This window comes from Rhinolophus ferrumequinum, chromosome 5 (assembly GCF_004115265.2).
Source record: "Rhinolophus ferrumequinum isolate MPI-CBG mRhiFer1 chromosome 5, mRhiFer1_v1.p, whole genome shotgun sequence".
NCBI classification, from domain to species: Eukaryota; Metazoa; Chordata; class Mammalia; order Chiroptera; family Rhinolophidae; genus Rhinolophus; species Rhinolophus ferrumequinum.
In genome coordinates this window covers 30,623,679-30,640,166 of record NC_046288.1, presented here as the reverse complement: position 1 = coordinate 30,640,166, position 16,488 = coordinate 30,623,679, and the positions used below count along the sequence as shown (strand labels likewise).

Genomic DNA, 16,488 nt, shown 5'->3' with positions numbered 1-16,488 from the left:
CTGAGGCCACTTTAGGTCTCAATGTCAAATCAGTTGACAAAGTTGGATTTAGTGGACACTAGCGTCTAGGTCTCCTGAATCCTAATCTAGTGCTATTGCCAAACTCCACAAAAATATCAAACCGCCTTAACATACCCTCGCCTTAGTACTGCAGGCACATACGTTTCTCGAGGGTGCCACAGAATTAATAAACACTGCTCCTAAGTGTCCCAGTGACTCATCCATCCATGCCTTACAATGGCCACAAACACGGAATTTTCTGATACTTAACAAAAGTTTATTCCAAACATTCTTCCTATGTGTTCTGAAAACTTATTTTCATTCCCAGAGTTTTACTTACGCAAATGCCATGGATATATATACTTTAATGTTTATTTACTGATCTCCCAATATAGAGCTTATCTATCTAACATTCCATTAAGCCACCCCAAAACCCACTCATCTCCATGATTTCTGAACCCACCCCATTTCTTCAGTCTTGGAGCACTTGGAGATCACAGACATAAATTAGATATATGGAACTAAACCTATACTTAATGTCCTTCTATATTTTAAAATATACATTTCATTACATTCTTCTTACATTCCGCTACCTAATGATTGAGAATGTTTTTCCTTTTCCATGATCACATGGAGTCATAGTTCCTTTGACTGTCATAAATTATATATATACCATCAAAACCTTGTGAGTCTCCACTATTTTTTAAACTTTGAACATATATCATTTGTATCATAGGAAAAAAATCAATTTTGTCTACTTACAGTTGTTATAGGATTAAATTAGTATTTATAAAGGGTTTAGAATAGATACTGGCATATAAGTAGGACTATATTAAATTAATAATTTTTCAGAATTCTATGTCTGTTTTGGAAAAATATCATTACCTTCAGGAATTACACATTCTGCCTAACAACCATTAATTTACTTACCTGTTGATTTACCTAAATAGATAATCCCTTGCCTAAGCATACACACATCTTAATCCCTGGGTAGATATGTAACTGGGAAACATGTACAAGTTTGGGAAATCCTAGCTGAACAAATATTATTGGCCAGCATTTTACAAAGTATAGCCAAGTTCCATTGGCTATTGATAAGTATATTTTAAAAGGATATTGTTTATTTTATAATAGGAATAATGATCAAATTAAGAGTGAATAATCCATGGTTATATGTCTGTTGTGATGTTTTTTGTTGTACATTACTAACCCCCAAGAGGGCTGTCTCAGATTTATCTGACATGGAAACCTTTAACCAAATATCATCTGGAAGGCAGACTCTTGATTACAACAACTTGTGGGAAATATTGTTCTAGAGTTTCAATCAGTAGCACTTTTATCCTAACTGTCAGGCTGAACCATGTGAAATTGGTAACACTGGACCGTTTCTGACCAACCAAAATAAGAGTGATTTCATATGGTTCAAACTAAAAACAATTTAGAATAATTATTTCCAATCAGAAGGAACACATGGCATGTGAGTTTGAAAAAGCCTATTCTCATTATGTTTTATTTGTGTTTAGTTACAGTAGTTAACTTATTTTGAAATCTTAAACTATACTGAAGAATGGTGTGATTATCTAGTGAAAATGTTTTGAACATCCTCAATATTTTTCCTAACTTACTCTAGAAACAATACAAGGCTGCTTAAAAAGCAGACATAATATTTCAACAATAGCAAAGAAAACATATACAATAAAACACGTTTTTTTAAACTGGTGACTCTGGATTTATTTATTTATTTATTTATCTATTTATTTTTGCCCAAAGAAGGCCAGTTTCAAGATATTGGCTATTGTTAGTTTTATGTAATTTTAAGGACTTATAAGACAATCTTTTTTTTTTTTTAATTTGTTTTTAGACATCAATTTTCACTCCAGCCTTTGGATCAGAAACTAAGGTCAGAATAAACAGTAACATGAAAACTGAAGAAGTAATAAAGCAACTTCTCCAAAAATTTAAGGTAATCTTTATCACTGAACTGAGCTGTAAATATCTTGTATATAATTTAACTGTCAACCCATAAATGCTCTCTTCCAAAAAAGACCTATGAACATGTAAATCTGAATTAAATATTAAGTTCTAAGGAATTATTTTCTATGTATGACACCTTTTATTAATTGTGCCCTCAGAAATTACATTATTCTCAGGGAGTAGACGTTTTATGCCTGAAAGTGAGGAAATGGATACATAGTTTGGTCATGGTTGGCTTAAAAAACATCATATGAGAACAAAGAATTCATGTCTGTTCATTTTTTTCCATTGACAGATTGAAAACAGTGCCCAGGATTTTGCACTTTACATTGTTTTTGCAACAGGAGGTAAGCAAGCTTGATTACTCTTTTTACATGACTCTAGTGGGTTATAGATTTCTGCCCACTGGGAAAGCAGAAGAGCAGTTTCCCTCATTCTGTGGAAGAAAAGGAGAGAAGGAAGAAGTAAGTGAGGGGAGGGTATTTTAGAAGGACCAAAGAATAATTGCTCTTAGAAGAGTTTATAATATGAAAGAGATTGCATTTTGGCCAAACATTCAATTATCTGAATGGTGATCAAAGCCCTCGAGAATTCATGGAAGTTCCCAGGAATTGTTAAGCATTGACCTGTGTACTCTCTTCCTTTTTGCTTTCCCTTCTCACTCTAAATCTTACTAGAGTCATCCTTGCATACCATTTTTCTTTGATCTTGTTATCATTATCTTTTTCTTAGTAGTGTGTCTGACAAATGTGTCAGGAGTGTTTCTCTTCCTCAGTAGAGAAATATTCAGAAGTTATTGGTAGGGAGTAAAAGGTTAGAAGGAGGGCATTGAGAAGGCACTATATGTGGGGTGCTAAGAGCAGGGAGTGAAAGAGATTAAAGACACAATAAGGTGATACTAACATTTTTTAAAACTTCAAAATTGAAAAAAATTTAAATGTTAAATTGTAGAAGTATCCCAGGTTATAATTTAAGTGTCAGAATGTTTAAGCCAGAAATGAATAGAAAAAAATATTAATAATACATTTGAATGTCAGACTAACTATAAGAACATGAAAGCATAATCTACAAACATATACAAAATTAAGCCCTTATAATTTAAATGTTTAAATATAAGAAATGTATGTAAATTTTTGAAAATTCTAATGATTTATATATATTCATACTCTCATTTAGGGAAAAAATTGAAAGGTATAAAATAAAGATAGAAACAGTGAGCTATATAAAAATGTAAAACCTACAGATGGAGATACAAATTACTAGTTATTCAACATGTGTTCCACAATCTCATTTTGGGGAGTAAAGTCAATTGGGCAGAGGATTCTGCCTTTAAGGAAACTGTTCTGCAGCTTGAGAAGAATCTTACTATGATCTAATAAGAATTCTATTTTAGCATTATTTGTTTCTGACTGGTGTGCCATTTAAAGAGCAAATTTCAAGTGAAATATTTTTTCCATGTTTTTGGAACAATTGTAATACTGCGTTTGTTTTTTTAGCTGAACACTGCAGCATGGAATCTATTGTTTTAAATGTGATAATTAAAATGACTGGCATACTCTAAAAGAATCTGAAAATCTTAGCCTTGCAAGGGCCCAGAAAGACATCATCTCATCCAGATTTCCACTCAATGGGGACATTTTTTTTTTTCATTCATGGAAGTCCCAGCTCTCGTTTGGATACTTCTGTGGATTTCTCTGTCAACAAAAATATTAGAAAAATTATAGAACAGCATATCCACATCTTTATTTTTTTTAACTGTCAGTTGTATTTTATTTAAATTTTATATTTGATTTAGCTCACTACAGATTTTTTTTTTTTTGTATTGAGATCTAATTGACATACAACCTTGTGTAAGTTTAAGGTATACAGCATGTTGATTTGACTACTGTGGCATTTTAGCTAACATCTCCAACATGTCACATAATTATTTCTTTTTTGTGGTGAGAACATTTAACATCTAGTCTATTAGCAACTTTGAAGTATAGAGTATTGGTATTGACTATAATCACAATACTGTGCATTAGATCTCCAAAACTTACTCATCTTCTAAGTTTGTACCCTTTGACCAACATCTCTATACCCCCACCCCCAATCCACATCTTTAAACAGAGACCCAAGTAAAGCACGTCAACCTTAAAAAGAAAAAAAAAACAAAGTGTTAACAGTTATTGTAGAGGAGTTGTGATTTTTTTTCTTTTGTATTTCTATATTTATCAAGCATTACTTTTGAGTAAATGTTGCTCTTCTAATTAAAAAATAGAACTTGCCATTTTTTATACATCCCATCTTATCTTTTGAAAACTAATTTGAGCTCTTTATTAATTTGGAGCCCCTGATTATTTTTATAGACAATGTAGTGTTTTCAGCATTCTTTAAAAGACCTTAAACTTGAAAAGATGCACTACAATTGGTAGTAGCATTTGAAATCTGTTCTTTTCTAAACACTTTTCTTTGAAATATTTATAGTTTTACTTCATTTTGATAAATCATTTCTTTGTAATTTTATTCTTTTTGCCACTGTATTCTTGGAAATTCTCTACATAAATTGTTGTGGCAGTTGTCTACTCTGAGACTCTGCCCCTAGCAACTCCTGCCTCCCCCGCCCACCCCCGCCCTCCCAGTGTCTCTCTCCTTACTACCTGGGGCAGCTGTCTTATCTAGACACTGCCACTGGGCTTTCTAACTTGAATAAAATGTTTTCTTGCTCTCCTAAAATAAATAAATAAATAAATAAAAAATAAAAAAAAATAAAAATGTAAAAGATATAAACAGCATATTATGAAGAACATCAGAAAAAAGATTAATACCTGCAATATGGAAAAGTTCTTGCAAAATGATAACAAAATGACAACCAACTCAATAAAAATAGAAATAAGTATGATAAAGGAATTCAAAGAATAAAAAATTAAAATAACTAATAAATATTTTTAGGAAAAGTCTTAAACTCAAGGAAATAAAAGGATTTTTAAAATGCAGTAGTCAAAGAAATACAAGTTCAACCCAAAATGTAATATTATCTTGCACTTATATTGGCAAAATGTGTTTCAGTGATTCTACACATCACTGATGTAGATAAAGGTAAAGGGTACTTTCATTCAATTTTGATGAAAATATGACTGTCTTGGCTTTTTCAGAACTCATTCTAACAGTCTTTATTAAAATTTACAGTATACATATCTTTTATCCTAGAATCCCACTAGTGGGAATTTATTTCATAAAAATAGAAGTCCTAGTACCTACAGATTTATGTGCAAGGCTGTTTACAATGACAAAAAGTAAAGACAAATTTACCAGCTATAGAGGAATGATTGAATAAGTGATTATTATTCAGACATTAAACAGAATGAGTTAAATTTATACCAGCTGAATGGAGGAAGTTCTATAATATATATTAAGTGAAAAATGCAAGATTCCCCAAAATGTATATCTATAACCCATTTTTGTAAAAGAATGGCACGTCCTTATTTAACTATGTGGTATGTATGATCATATGATCAGGAAGAAAGGTATGTAAATACCAAGCTATTAACAACAGTAACCTAGTTAGGGTGTTAGGGAGATAGATGCAGAAAAGAGAGTGGGAAGGCAGAAGAACACAAAAGCAAAACAACACACTAAGTCATGTGTTTTTAAAAATATGTCTACAATAAAAACAGAGTATGATATTACCATCTTTATGTATTGTGTGTTTGTGTGCACAAAGAAATATAGGAAGTGATGGCCACTCAGTGGGTAAGGCTAATTGTCTCAGAGTTCGAGGATTCTAGGTGATTTTTACTTTCTTCCTTACACTTTTGTCCATAATTTCAATTATGTGTGTGTGTGTGTGTGTGTGTGTGTGTTAACCTTATTGAGGAATAATTGGGAATAATTTTATATATTGTGTATATACATATATATATAATTATTGTATTATATATATGCAAATATAATTGTATATAATTAAAGTGTACAACATGATGACTTAATACATATATACATTGTGGAATGATTACCAAGATAAAGATAAGAAACACATCCATCACTTCACATAGGTAACCTCTTTTTTTCTTGTGGTAAGAATGCTTAAGATTTACTCTCAGTAACTTTCAAGTGTACAATACCATATTATTAACTATAGTCACCATGTGATACATTAAATCCTCAGAACTTACTTTTCTAATAACTGAAAATTGAAACCCTTTGACAGATATCATACCATTTCCCCTCCTCAATAGCATGTGTTATTTTTTATAATCACAAAAAGTCTGTCTTCACTCTAAAAATGCAATTCTTTAAAATTTTACCTGTGAAAATTATGTTTTCTTTTATATTTGGTATCAAAATTCAGACATAAAAGCAAAAACTGAAGATAATAATAATCATAATTAGGCCATTTTAGGGACCATAAACAGAAAAGAATGCAACATATGGTACCTGCCAAAGTAGTAACGTGGAAAATGAAGATAGGTGCATTTTAACAACTTATATCTACTAAGCCCAAGATCTATAATCATGTTTCTCAAGTTGTAGTGTATTTCAGAACCACCTAGAGAGTTCATTTAAAATACAAATTCCCAAGCCCTTCCAGATCTGGGGACAGTCTAGGACTATGTATTTCTAATAATTATCTGTGATTATGAAACAAAATAGTGAAGCAAAAAACCTTGCTCTATAATATCAAGAATGGAACAAACTGAAGATGCACAAATAAGTTAACATAGATTTAGAGGTCAAAAGAGGATTCTTGTGGGGTAATGAGAGGAGATAAATTATCGGGATTCCCTATTGCTTCAGAAATGGTAGAGGAATAGGAGAGGAGATCCAAGATGGCGGACTAGATAAACACTGTGCCTGCTTCCTTCCATGAACACATTAAAATTATAAAACAACTAAATTATAGAACAATGAATCTGGAGAATCATCTGAAGCCCAGCTGAACAGAAGTTTTATAAATAACGATGTAAAAAGAAGCCACGCAGAGACATGAAACAGCTAGTCCCAAACCTCCGTGTGGCATTTGAGAACCAGGAGGGATATCTCGGCCATGGAGGTTCCCTCCAAAGGAGCTAGAGATCCCAGCTGCACACCAGTCTCCCCAGCCTGGCATACTGCTGCCGGAAAGAGGGGCCCCCACAACATCTAGCTATGAAAAACTGAGGATTCTGACCCTCTGGGTGCCTGTGCACAGATGCTCTCGCTCGCAGGCACTCACCTTGGGTTCCAGTGGAGGGACAGAAACCTGGGGGTGTTGGAGACATACGGTGGGCTGACTGAGGTATGTGGTTTTGTAGCAAGGTCTAGAGGAAAATCAGCATTTTCCCTGTGTCGGTTCCTTCTCCTGGGCAGCTGGCAGGCAGACGCCATCTTTCCTGTGTTGATCCCGCCCCCACAGGCCAAATCTGAATTTGATTGGCCTGGTGAGCTTCACTCACTCCATTTGCTGACTCACTGGGACCCTGCCGCACCCAACTCACTCAACACCAGAGGCACGTTCTCCAAGAGCAGCCAGCCCCACCGACATTGCACTCTTTCTTGGAAAACTATCAGAGTCCACGGGCCCCAGGCAGCCAGTGACTGGCCTCAGTGTGCTCTGAGACTTTTGCTGAGAAGCTCCAGGCTCAGCATTGATACCAAACCAGACTCTACATTAACCTGGTGACCACACTCTTCCCACTCTACTGACTCCCCGAGATCCTGCCTCACCCAACTTGTATACTGCACAAGACTTTATCAGTGGCTGAACCTTAAGAGAGCCAGTAGGTGGCAGCAGACCTCGGACATACTGGCTGTCATGTGGGGTGGCAGGCGGGGTCTCTTCTGGGGTCTCTGTCCCCACATAAGAACGCAGGACACGGTGAGGCCAAAAAGGAATACCAACAGAGCCATAGATAGAGGAGTCATACTACTATATTCTCGCTGGTGGCACTATAGTCTCACTGGAAAACTCCAGAAAAAGAACTGAATGAAATGGAGGCAAGCAAACTACCAGATACAGAGTTCAAAACAATTGTTATAAGGATGTTCAAGGAACTTAATGAGAACATCAACAAAGAGATAGCAAGCATAAAAAACGAAATAGAAACCATAGAAAAGAACCAAACAGAGTGAAGAATACAATAACTGAATGAAGAATGCACTGAAAGGAATCAACAGCAGACTAGATGAAGCAAAGGATAGAATCAGCAATTTAGAAGACAAGGTAGCAGAAAACACCCAATCAGAATAGCACAAAGAAAAAAGAATTTTAAAAAAATGAGAATAGTTTAAGAGCCCTCTGGGACAATATCAAGTGTAACAACATTTGCATGATAGAGGTACCAGAAGGAGAACAGAGAAAGCAAGGGATTGAGAACCTATTTGAAGAAGTAATGACTGAAAACTTTCCTAACCTGGAAAAGGAAATAGACATACAAGCCCAGGAAGTGCAGAGAGTCCCAAACAAGATGAACCCAAACAGGCCCACCCCGAGACACATGATAATTAAAATGGCAAAAGTTAAAGACAAAGAGAGAATCTAAAAGCAACCAGAGAAAGGCAACTAGTAACTTTCCATAAGATTGTCAGCTGATTTCTCAACAGAAGCTTTGCAGGCCAAAAGGGATTGCCATAAAAACATTCAAAGTGATGAAAAACTAGGACCTACAACCGAGAGTACTCTACCCAGCAAGGCTATTATTGAAAATTGACAGAGATTCCCAGACAAAAAAAAAAAAAAAAAGCTAAAGTAGTTCATCCCCACCAAACCAGTATTCCGAGGAATGGTAGAGGGACTTTTTTAAAATTAAAAAAAAATAAATATCAAAAATATGAATAATAAAAGGGGCAATAACTACATGTCTATCAACAATCACTTTCAATGTAAATGGATTAAATGTCCAATCAAAAGTCATAGGTTGGCTGAATGGATAAGAAACCAAAACCGTTCCATCTGCTGCCTACAAAAGACTCACTTCAAATTGAAAGACACACACAGACTGAAATTTAAGGGATAGAGAAAGATATTTCATGAAAATGGAAACAAACAAACAAACAAAAACGTTGGGGAAGCAATACTTATACCCCCCAAAACAGACTTTAAAACAAAGACTGTAACGAGCCAAAGGACCCAGTAATCCCACTTCTGGGTACCAGTATTTATCAGAAGAAACCCAAAGCACTACTTCACGGGGACGTGTACATCCATATGTTCACTGCAGCACTATTTACAATGGCCAAGTTGTGGAAGCAGCCTGGGTTTCTGTCGATGGAAGAATGGATAAAAGAGGAGGTGGTACCTATGTAAAATGGAATATTGCTCGACCATGGAAGGAAATGGATTCTTGCCAAGTGCGGTGGCATGAATGAACCTGGAGGAAACTGTGCTGAGAGTATGTCAGACAGAGAAAGACAGATGCAATTTTATTTTGCTGTATGTGGAATCTAAAGAACAAAATAAACAAACAAAACAGAAACAAACTCATAGATACAGAGAATATTTTGATGGTTGCCAGATGGGAAGGGGATTGGGGAAGTGAGTGAAAAAGGGGAAGGGATTAACAAGTACAAGTTGGTTGTTACAAAGTAGTCACAGGGATGTAGGGTGTAGCCTAAGGAATATAGTCGATAATATTGTAATAACTATGTATGGTGTCAGGTGGGTACTAGATTTATCAGGCTGAAAAAAGTGAAGGGAATAAGAAGTACAAACTGATAGTTACAAAATAGTCATGGGAATGTAAAGTACAGAATATGGAATATAGTAAATAACATGGTAATAACTATGTATAATGCCTGGTGGGTACTAGAATAGGCAGGGTGATAACTTTTTAAATTATATAAATGTCTAACCATTATGCTGTACACCTGAAATTAAGATATAATAATTCTGAATGTCAACTGTAATTGAAAAATTTAATAAGGGCAGGAGGAAGGTGAAGGTGAATAAGAGGTCCAAATTTCCAGGTATAAAACAGATAAATCACAGGGATGTAATGTACAGCATAGGGGAATATAGTCAATAATAATTTGGTCGTGTGGTAAGGTGTCAGATGGTTGCTGGACTTATGGAGATCACTTCTTTAGGTATATAAATTTTGAGTAACTATGGTATACATCTGAAGCTAATATAATGTTGTATGTTAGCTATATTTTAATAAAAATCTTTTTAAAATTGAAAGAAATCTACTTTTAGCTCATTTAAACATTTTAATTTTAACTTAACTCTTTTGAGTGAGTGCCTCCTATTGCATGTTCTTCTTTCAAAGCAAGCTAAAGAAAGAAAATGAATGGATAAATTCTTTCTTCTTTTTCTTTAATATGGACTCCTGATGTAGTTGGTTCTTGGTTTCATTTGCAGAGCAGAGACGGCTAAAGAAGACAGACATTCCACTACTGCACAGGCTCCTACAGGGACCATCCAAAAAGAATGCTCGCATTTTCCTCATGGATAAAGATACAGAAGAAATTAGCAGTGATGTATGGATACCATCATCCTGAATCTCTCTTTGCTTACCCCTGACTCAGACCCTCTTACATAAATTTTCTGCTTTCTTTTGTGTTTCTGTGTGTGTGTGTGTGTGTGTGTGTTTTTCAGGTGGCTCAGTACATTAACTTTCATTTTTCTTTCCTGGAATCCATCCTTGAAAAATTAAACGAAGAAGAGAAAAGAGAGATTCAAAGAATAATAACAAAGTAAGTCAAGAGCAAGCAAACTGGTTGCTCAGTCCTTTAATAAGTGTAATGCACAAAATGTGTCCAATTTTTAATACTCTTTTTCTCCTTTTCATTTTCAGATTCAGTACAGAAAAGGCTATTATACTGCAATGTCTCCAAAGTAAACAGGTAGTAAAAACAGAGACGACAGTTTAGTAGTCTAGGCCACTATTGCTAAAACACTTCAACAAAATTAGAGGTGTTACTACTTGATGAATGCACACATTCTATATTGCATTCGTACAACTACATATGAACTTTGATCTGTAGAAAATTGAATGTCGAAAAAGCTTGTCTCTGAGATGATGAGGTAAACTAGGGTTCACAATTGGACTGAAATGAGCTTGAATTTAGTTTCAGTAACTGAAATAAACTTGGATACTGTGTATTCCAAATAGTTGTTATAGTGGAACACTCAATGAACTTGAATTTAAATAGCATCTTCAGATATTATGCAGTTTAAACTTCTTTTAGCTTGAACTGTCAAGAGAACTGGAATATCATCAAACAACTCTCAAAAATAATTCAGAACTAAAAGCTGCCAACTCTTGAAATAAAACAGAAGCGTATTCTTACCGCCTCCAAGGAATCTAATGGTGACAGTGTTTTACAGCTCCTTGAAAACACTAACATTTTCATAAAATCTAGGGCTGTCTTTCTGTGGGTAGGCGACTTTTGGCTATCTGTAACATAGGAGCTATCTGTCCTTTGGGAAGGAAAAGATTATGGATACTGTTAAGAAATCCAAAATATAATTTTCTCAACCTGAGCCTTTCATTTTGCTCTATTCTATGATAACTTCCAAAACTATGCTTAAGCTTTTTTCTTTTAGGTCAGTTGAACTAGTTTATTTTTCCAAACAAATATACCACAGAGACTTAGTATATTTAATCTGCTAGAACAAGACTTAGCCCTTAATAACTATTGTTACTGAATGAATACAAAGGATAAAACAAAGCTTTAGTAGCTGAAGCTAGATAGGGAATCCAGAGTGTTGACTTTTTTCTCCAAGCATCTCATTCCATAAGGTAATGCTCAAGATACTTACAAGTCTGCTAAATCTGAAAGAAAAAAAAAAGCACTCAAAGTGCCACAAGTACCATCTATGATTTTATTTATGAACTCTTTATCAAAATGGCGTTGTATGCAGCTTTCTTCCATTCTCTAAACCTCTTCCATTTACATTTCTCATAAGTATTGTATTAAATTGTTGGATTACATTACATGTACTATATGGGATAATGTTGTATGTACAAAGCCCAGTTGGAAGATTAATTATCAAAATATGAAACTTTTTTTTAAAAAGGTATTACTTCTTAGTGTCACCAAAACCTAAACTGGATGAAAGGAAAAGTGTGCTGTGATCTTTTCAGTCCTAAGAAATCTCTTTTAGTGAGTAAAACAGAGGTTTGATCATTATCCTTTCATTTATGTATTAATAAGAAAAGACTTTCATCTCACTAAAATAAGGCATATACAATAGTTAAAATTCACTGAATTTGTAAAAAATTTAACTTAGCAGCAAGTACCTTCTATAAACATGACAAAAGATTCATGTTGACAGTCTACAAAATACATCAGAAATACATCAGAAAAATACCAAGTGTTGAATGGGGGGTGGGGGGAGGCAAATGGCATGCAAAATAAAGTCAAAGAAGAAGAAATGCCAATGGCTACTAAGGATGTGACAAAAGTTATATCTTTACAGTGATCAACTGTATTAGTCTGTGTCCAATCAAGAGACAAAAACTATACAGTGATTTTAACAGGGGGTGTTTAGTATAAAGAATTATTAAGCTGTGATAGGAGAGTAGCTACACATAAAAGGTCGAAAGACGACTCTAAATGGTAGCCTAAGGCTGAGGGACAGTGCTCCAAAAAAGGAAAAGCTTAGAATGAGGGGTTCAGAATTCACTAGAGGTGTGGTTGCGGGCCACTGGATAGAGAAGTTCACGGGTTGCCCAGGCCAGAGCAGAGCCACAGTCATAGGGCAAGCAGAAACAACCCTCCAGCGTGCAGACCTACCTGGGCAGATGGACAGGTGTGCAGAGAGACTCGTGCAGAGAGGCTTCACTGCAGGTGCAAGGCTCAGATTATATAGAGTCTATGTCTGGAGGTCCCCAGGAAACAGTTTGGGGGAGCAGTCAAGCCAAGGCTGAAGGATGGGCACAAAGATGGAGTCAGGGGTACTGCTGCAAGTGCTTCTAGAACTGGGAGTTGCAGGGGCCTCCTTTGAAAAAACCTAGTACAACTTTGTGTATGACTTGGGCTGTGGCATTTTCAAGGTTTCATGAGACAAAGGTCGGCCATGTGGTTCACTAGATGGCCAGCCCCACAGGGCCCTTTCTGGGAACATGCACCTAGTTGAGGAGAAGATACAGAGAGCAATGATTTAAGCTAGGGTACAGGCCTGCACTAGGTTTCCAGGCAGGGCCACCACAAACCAAATCAAAAACTGGAAAAGTGGGGAAATAAAGGCTAAAGAAAGCTGCACTCTACAAGCAACTGCAGAAGCCACACTGGGCAGAACAGTGGAGGAAAAAAAAAAGTCAGCTTCCCAGGAGACAGACCAACCAGCCCTTAGGAATCAGGAAAGACCAACTTCCTCCTACAATGTTTCTCTAGTTCCCTTTACTGAGAAAGCATAACATACAAGCTGCAAAGAAAACACTGAAAGGGTCCATATCCATTTCACAGAGCTGACAGCGAAGAATGAATTTGGAGTGTAGAGGCAGTAAAATAACTGGCATGTCAACAAAACACAAAGTAAAGTGAAATATACTTTTGGTCTATTAACTTATAAAGATTAAGAAATGATAATATTACTCAACAAACTACAGTGAGATGGGCTTTCAAACTACTAGTAGAAATGCAAATGTATACAATTTTTCTTGAAAACAACTGAACAATAAGTTCATCCTATAATTCTACTTTTAGAATCTTATATTGAAATAATCAGACATACAAAGATATTATGCAAAGATACTTATTATATTCCTCCTTACTGTGATAAAAGGAAGTAAATTGCCTACACTTTTAAAAATAGAAAGATTAAAGGAAAGAAGCATTTATCCATAGAGTGTTATGCAGCTATTAGAATTGTTTCCAAATAAATTTTAATCATGAGAGTAAATTCTCCTTGTGTATCTAAATAAGAATATACACACAAATATTCCCAAATATTTACTATCCCTAAAAATATGTTTATATGTGTGTAAACACTGATATTTGTAAATACAACTCATAAACTAAAAACAACATGTTAAATGTGGTTGAGTCTGGATTGTAGAATTATAGGTAATTCACCTTTTTGCTATGTTTATTAAATATTCTCTAATGAACATGTGTTACTTTTTTAAATCAGGAAATAGAAAAGTTATCATTAAAAAGTTACCAACAAAAAGTAGCAAGTCATGCAAATACAGAGTTTTAGTAGATGCAAAAAAGTTCAATTAAATTATTTAAGTGAGACATTAGCATCACTTCTGTGGTAGTTTTAAAATTATCTATAAAGTCTTTCATACTCCTTCTTTCAAGAGGTATAGCCTAATTTTCCTTATCTTGCAAGTGGATTGGACTCAGTGACTAAATTCTAATGAATAGAGGAAAGCAGAACAGGGCAGTGTGCAACTTTGGAGACTAGGTCATAAAAGTCACTGTGACGTCCTCCTTGCTCACTCTCAAGGATCACTGACCCTGAGGGAAGCCAACTGTCATGGTTAGAGCAGCCCTGGGGAAAGGTCTACATGATGAGAATGGAAGAGACCTTTTGCCAAAAGTCAGCAAGGAATTGAAGCCTCCTTTCCACAGCTATTTGAGTGGGCCATGTGCTAGCTCTAGTTAAGCCTTCGGATGATTACAGCCCTATCTAATAACTACAACTTCATGAGAGACCCTAAGCCAGAAAACCCAGCTAAACCACTCCAGATTCCTGATCCTCAAAAATTATGTAAGATAAGAAATGTGTGTTGTAGTACCCTGCTAAAGTTTAGGATTATTTCTTCCACAATAGGTAACTAATCCAATTTCTGAGACAAAAATCTGTTCACTTCAGAGTCATCTTTGCATAATAGAAGACTATAAACTTCTGCCACAAAACAATTTATCCTTGTTTTAGATGGTCCAAATATTTCACCAACAGTTAGACAGTAGTTCAAATTCAATTCCAGATAATGTTATATCTATTAACGGTAGAGGACCTGTCACATCTATCTTTGTATACTTTGCTGTACCTAATTGTTGTGTCTTGTGTACAGGATGTGCTCCATAAATATCAGTCGAATAAAAAACTGAATGAATTAGTGAATGAGGGAATAAAAAACAGAGCGAATGAAGCATCTCAAACACTTTTGTAAAATTCCCCGGATATATGCCTCCTTTTTCACAAATCTGATCTAGCAGCTGAATAAATATGCACAGAATCTGTTCAATATGGTTTTCCCTAATATGATGGTATATTTTATTATCCCTTGGCTGTATGAAATATTCACTTAGACAGTGTTACTATGGAATTTTATTTAGGGCTTCAGATTGGTTTCAGGGACTGAAGGGGAAAGAAGTCTAATTGCAAGGCAGCTGATGAGGTGGAAAAGATGGCAGATGTAACTACTGGGTTGGCATGTCTACATATGAACGAAACAAAGGAATATGATGCAATTAGACAGGACAAAACTCTTCAGTGGCATCAATTTGTCTTCTAAGTTAATAATAATAGCTAAAACCTAATAGATTGAGCCATTTGAAATTGTCGATATTTGATCTAAAAAGCAGCAATTTCATATTGTTCAAACTAATAGCACTTACCATTTGCCAACCACTATTTTAAGCGCTTTACATATAGCAACTCATTTAATGTTCATTATAGTACCGTAAGGAAATTACTCTTTCAACCCAGTTTTGAAGATGATGAAAGTAAGCCGTGAAGATGGTAGGAGATTCGCTAAAGTCTTTAGCAGAAGAGGTAGATAGGATTTGAACCTACAGCTCCAGAATCCACACTTTTAAACATCATAATATAACCTCACCCTAAATCATACTCCCTCAATCTGGCATTCTTATGTTATCCCTATTTGTAAAAGGGGAATAATAGTATCTACCTCATGGGATTTGTAGAAGTTATAGGACTAATATTAATACATGTAATAACACAGTATGATAATACAGGGCTGGCACTTTGCACAGGAGTGTGTGAGAAATATTAGCTGTTATAATTAAACTACAATATGTCCCCATCCATTATTGTAGCCCTATCTTCCACTAAGTCTTATGCCCACGACTACTTAATTCTTGTCTTAAAACAAGCCAAACTGGCTCACTCACCATTCTGTGAAACACCTCACACTTCACCACATCTCTCTTTGTTGAAACCATGCCCGTTGTCTGTCTAGTCCTTGACCAGGGTCACTTCTTCCATGATCTTTCCTGGTCTTTGTGACACTGTGTGATCTCAAATTTCTATGCATCACATTATCAGTTAGCTCTGCTCGTGACCCTGGACATTGGAAATGTACCCTTTATTATAATTCCTTATGTGTTTATATCTTGTGTGAATTCTTGAGTGCTCTGGTCTTAATCATATTCATATTCCTCCCTGCAGCATCTAGCACAGTGTATTGAATGCAATACATACTTAACATCTTTTTATTGGATTTAACTTGCTAATGTACAGGAACATGTTGAAATCACTGGAGTGAGGAATACTATTTAAAATCAAGTAAAGAGCACTATAATGAGAATTAAATTTTTTCTCTAATCAAAATAATTCACTTACTTAGGAAACACTAAACTAGTACTGATTATTTTTTATTACCCCCAAAACATCTGGAAAAGTAAAAATAAATC

General features: G+C 35.2%; 1 protein-coding gene across 6 annotated transcripts in view; it reads left to right on the top strand.

Moving 5' to 3' along the window:
* RASSF6 (Ras association domain family member 6) overlaps window positions 1–15,257 on the top strand; it is a 60,259-nt gene extending 45,002 nt beyond the window's left edge. For 4 of the 6 annotated variants that reach the window (XM_033106204.1, XM_033106200.1, XM_033106206.1 and 1 more), the window contains 5 exons: window positions 1,862–1,963; window positions 2,270–2,321; window positions 10,292–10,410; window positions 10,529–10,626; window positions 10,728–15,257. In XM_033106204.1, the coding sequence (XP_032962095.1) occupies window positions 1,862–1,963; window positions 2,270–2,321; window positions 10,292–10,410; window positions 10,529–10,626; window positions 10,728–10,803 (447 nt within the window). In that variant the 3' untranslated portion in view covers window positions 10,804–15,257. The remainder of the gene's footprint in view (window positions 1–1,861; window positions 1,964–2,269; window positions 2,322–10,291; window positions 10,411–10,528; window positions 10,627–10,727) is intronic. The other 2 variants (XM_033106201.1, XM_033106202.1) reach the window with 1 other exon arrangement.
* The last annotated feature ends 1,231 nt before the right edge of the window (window positions 15,258–16,488 follow it).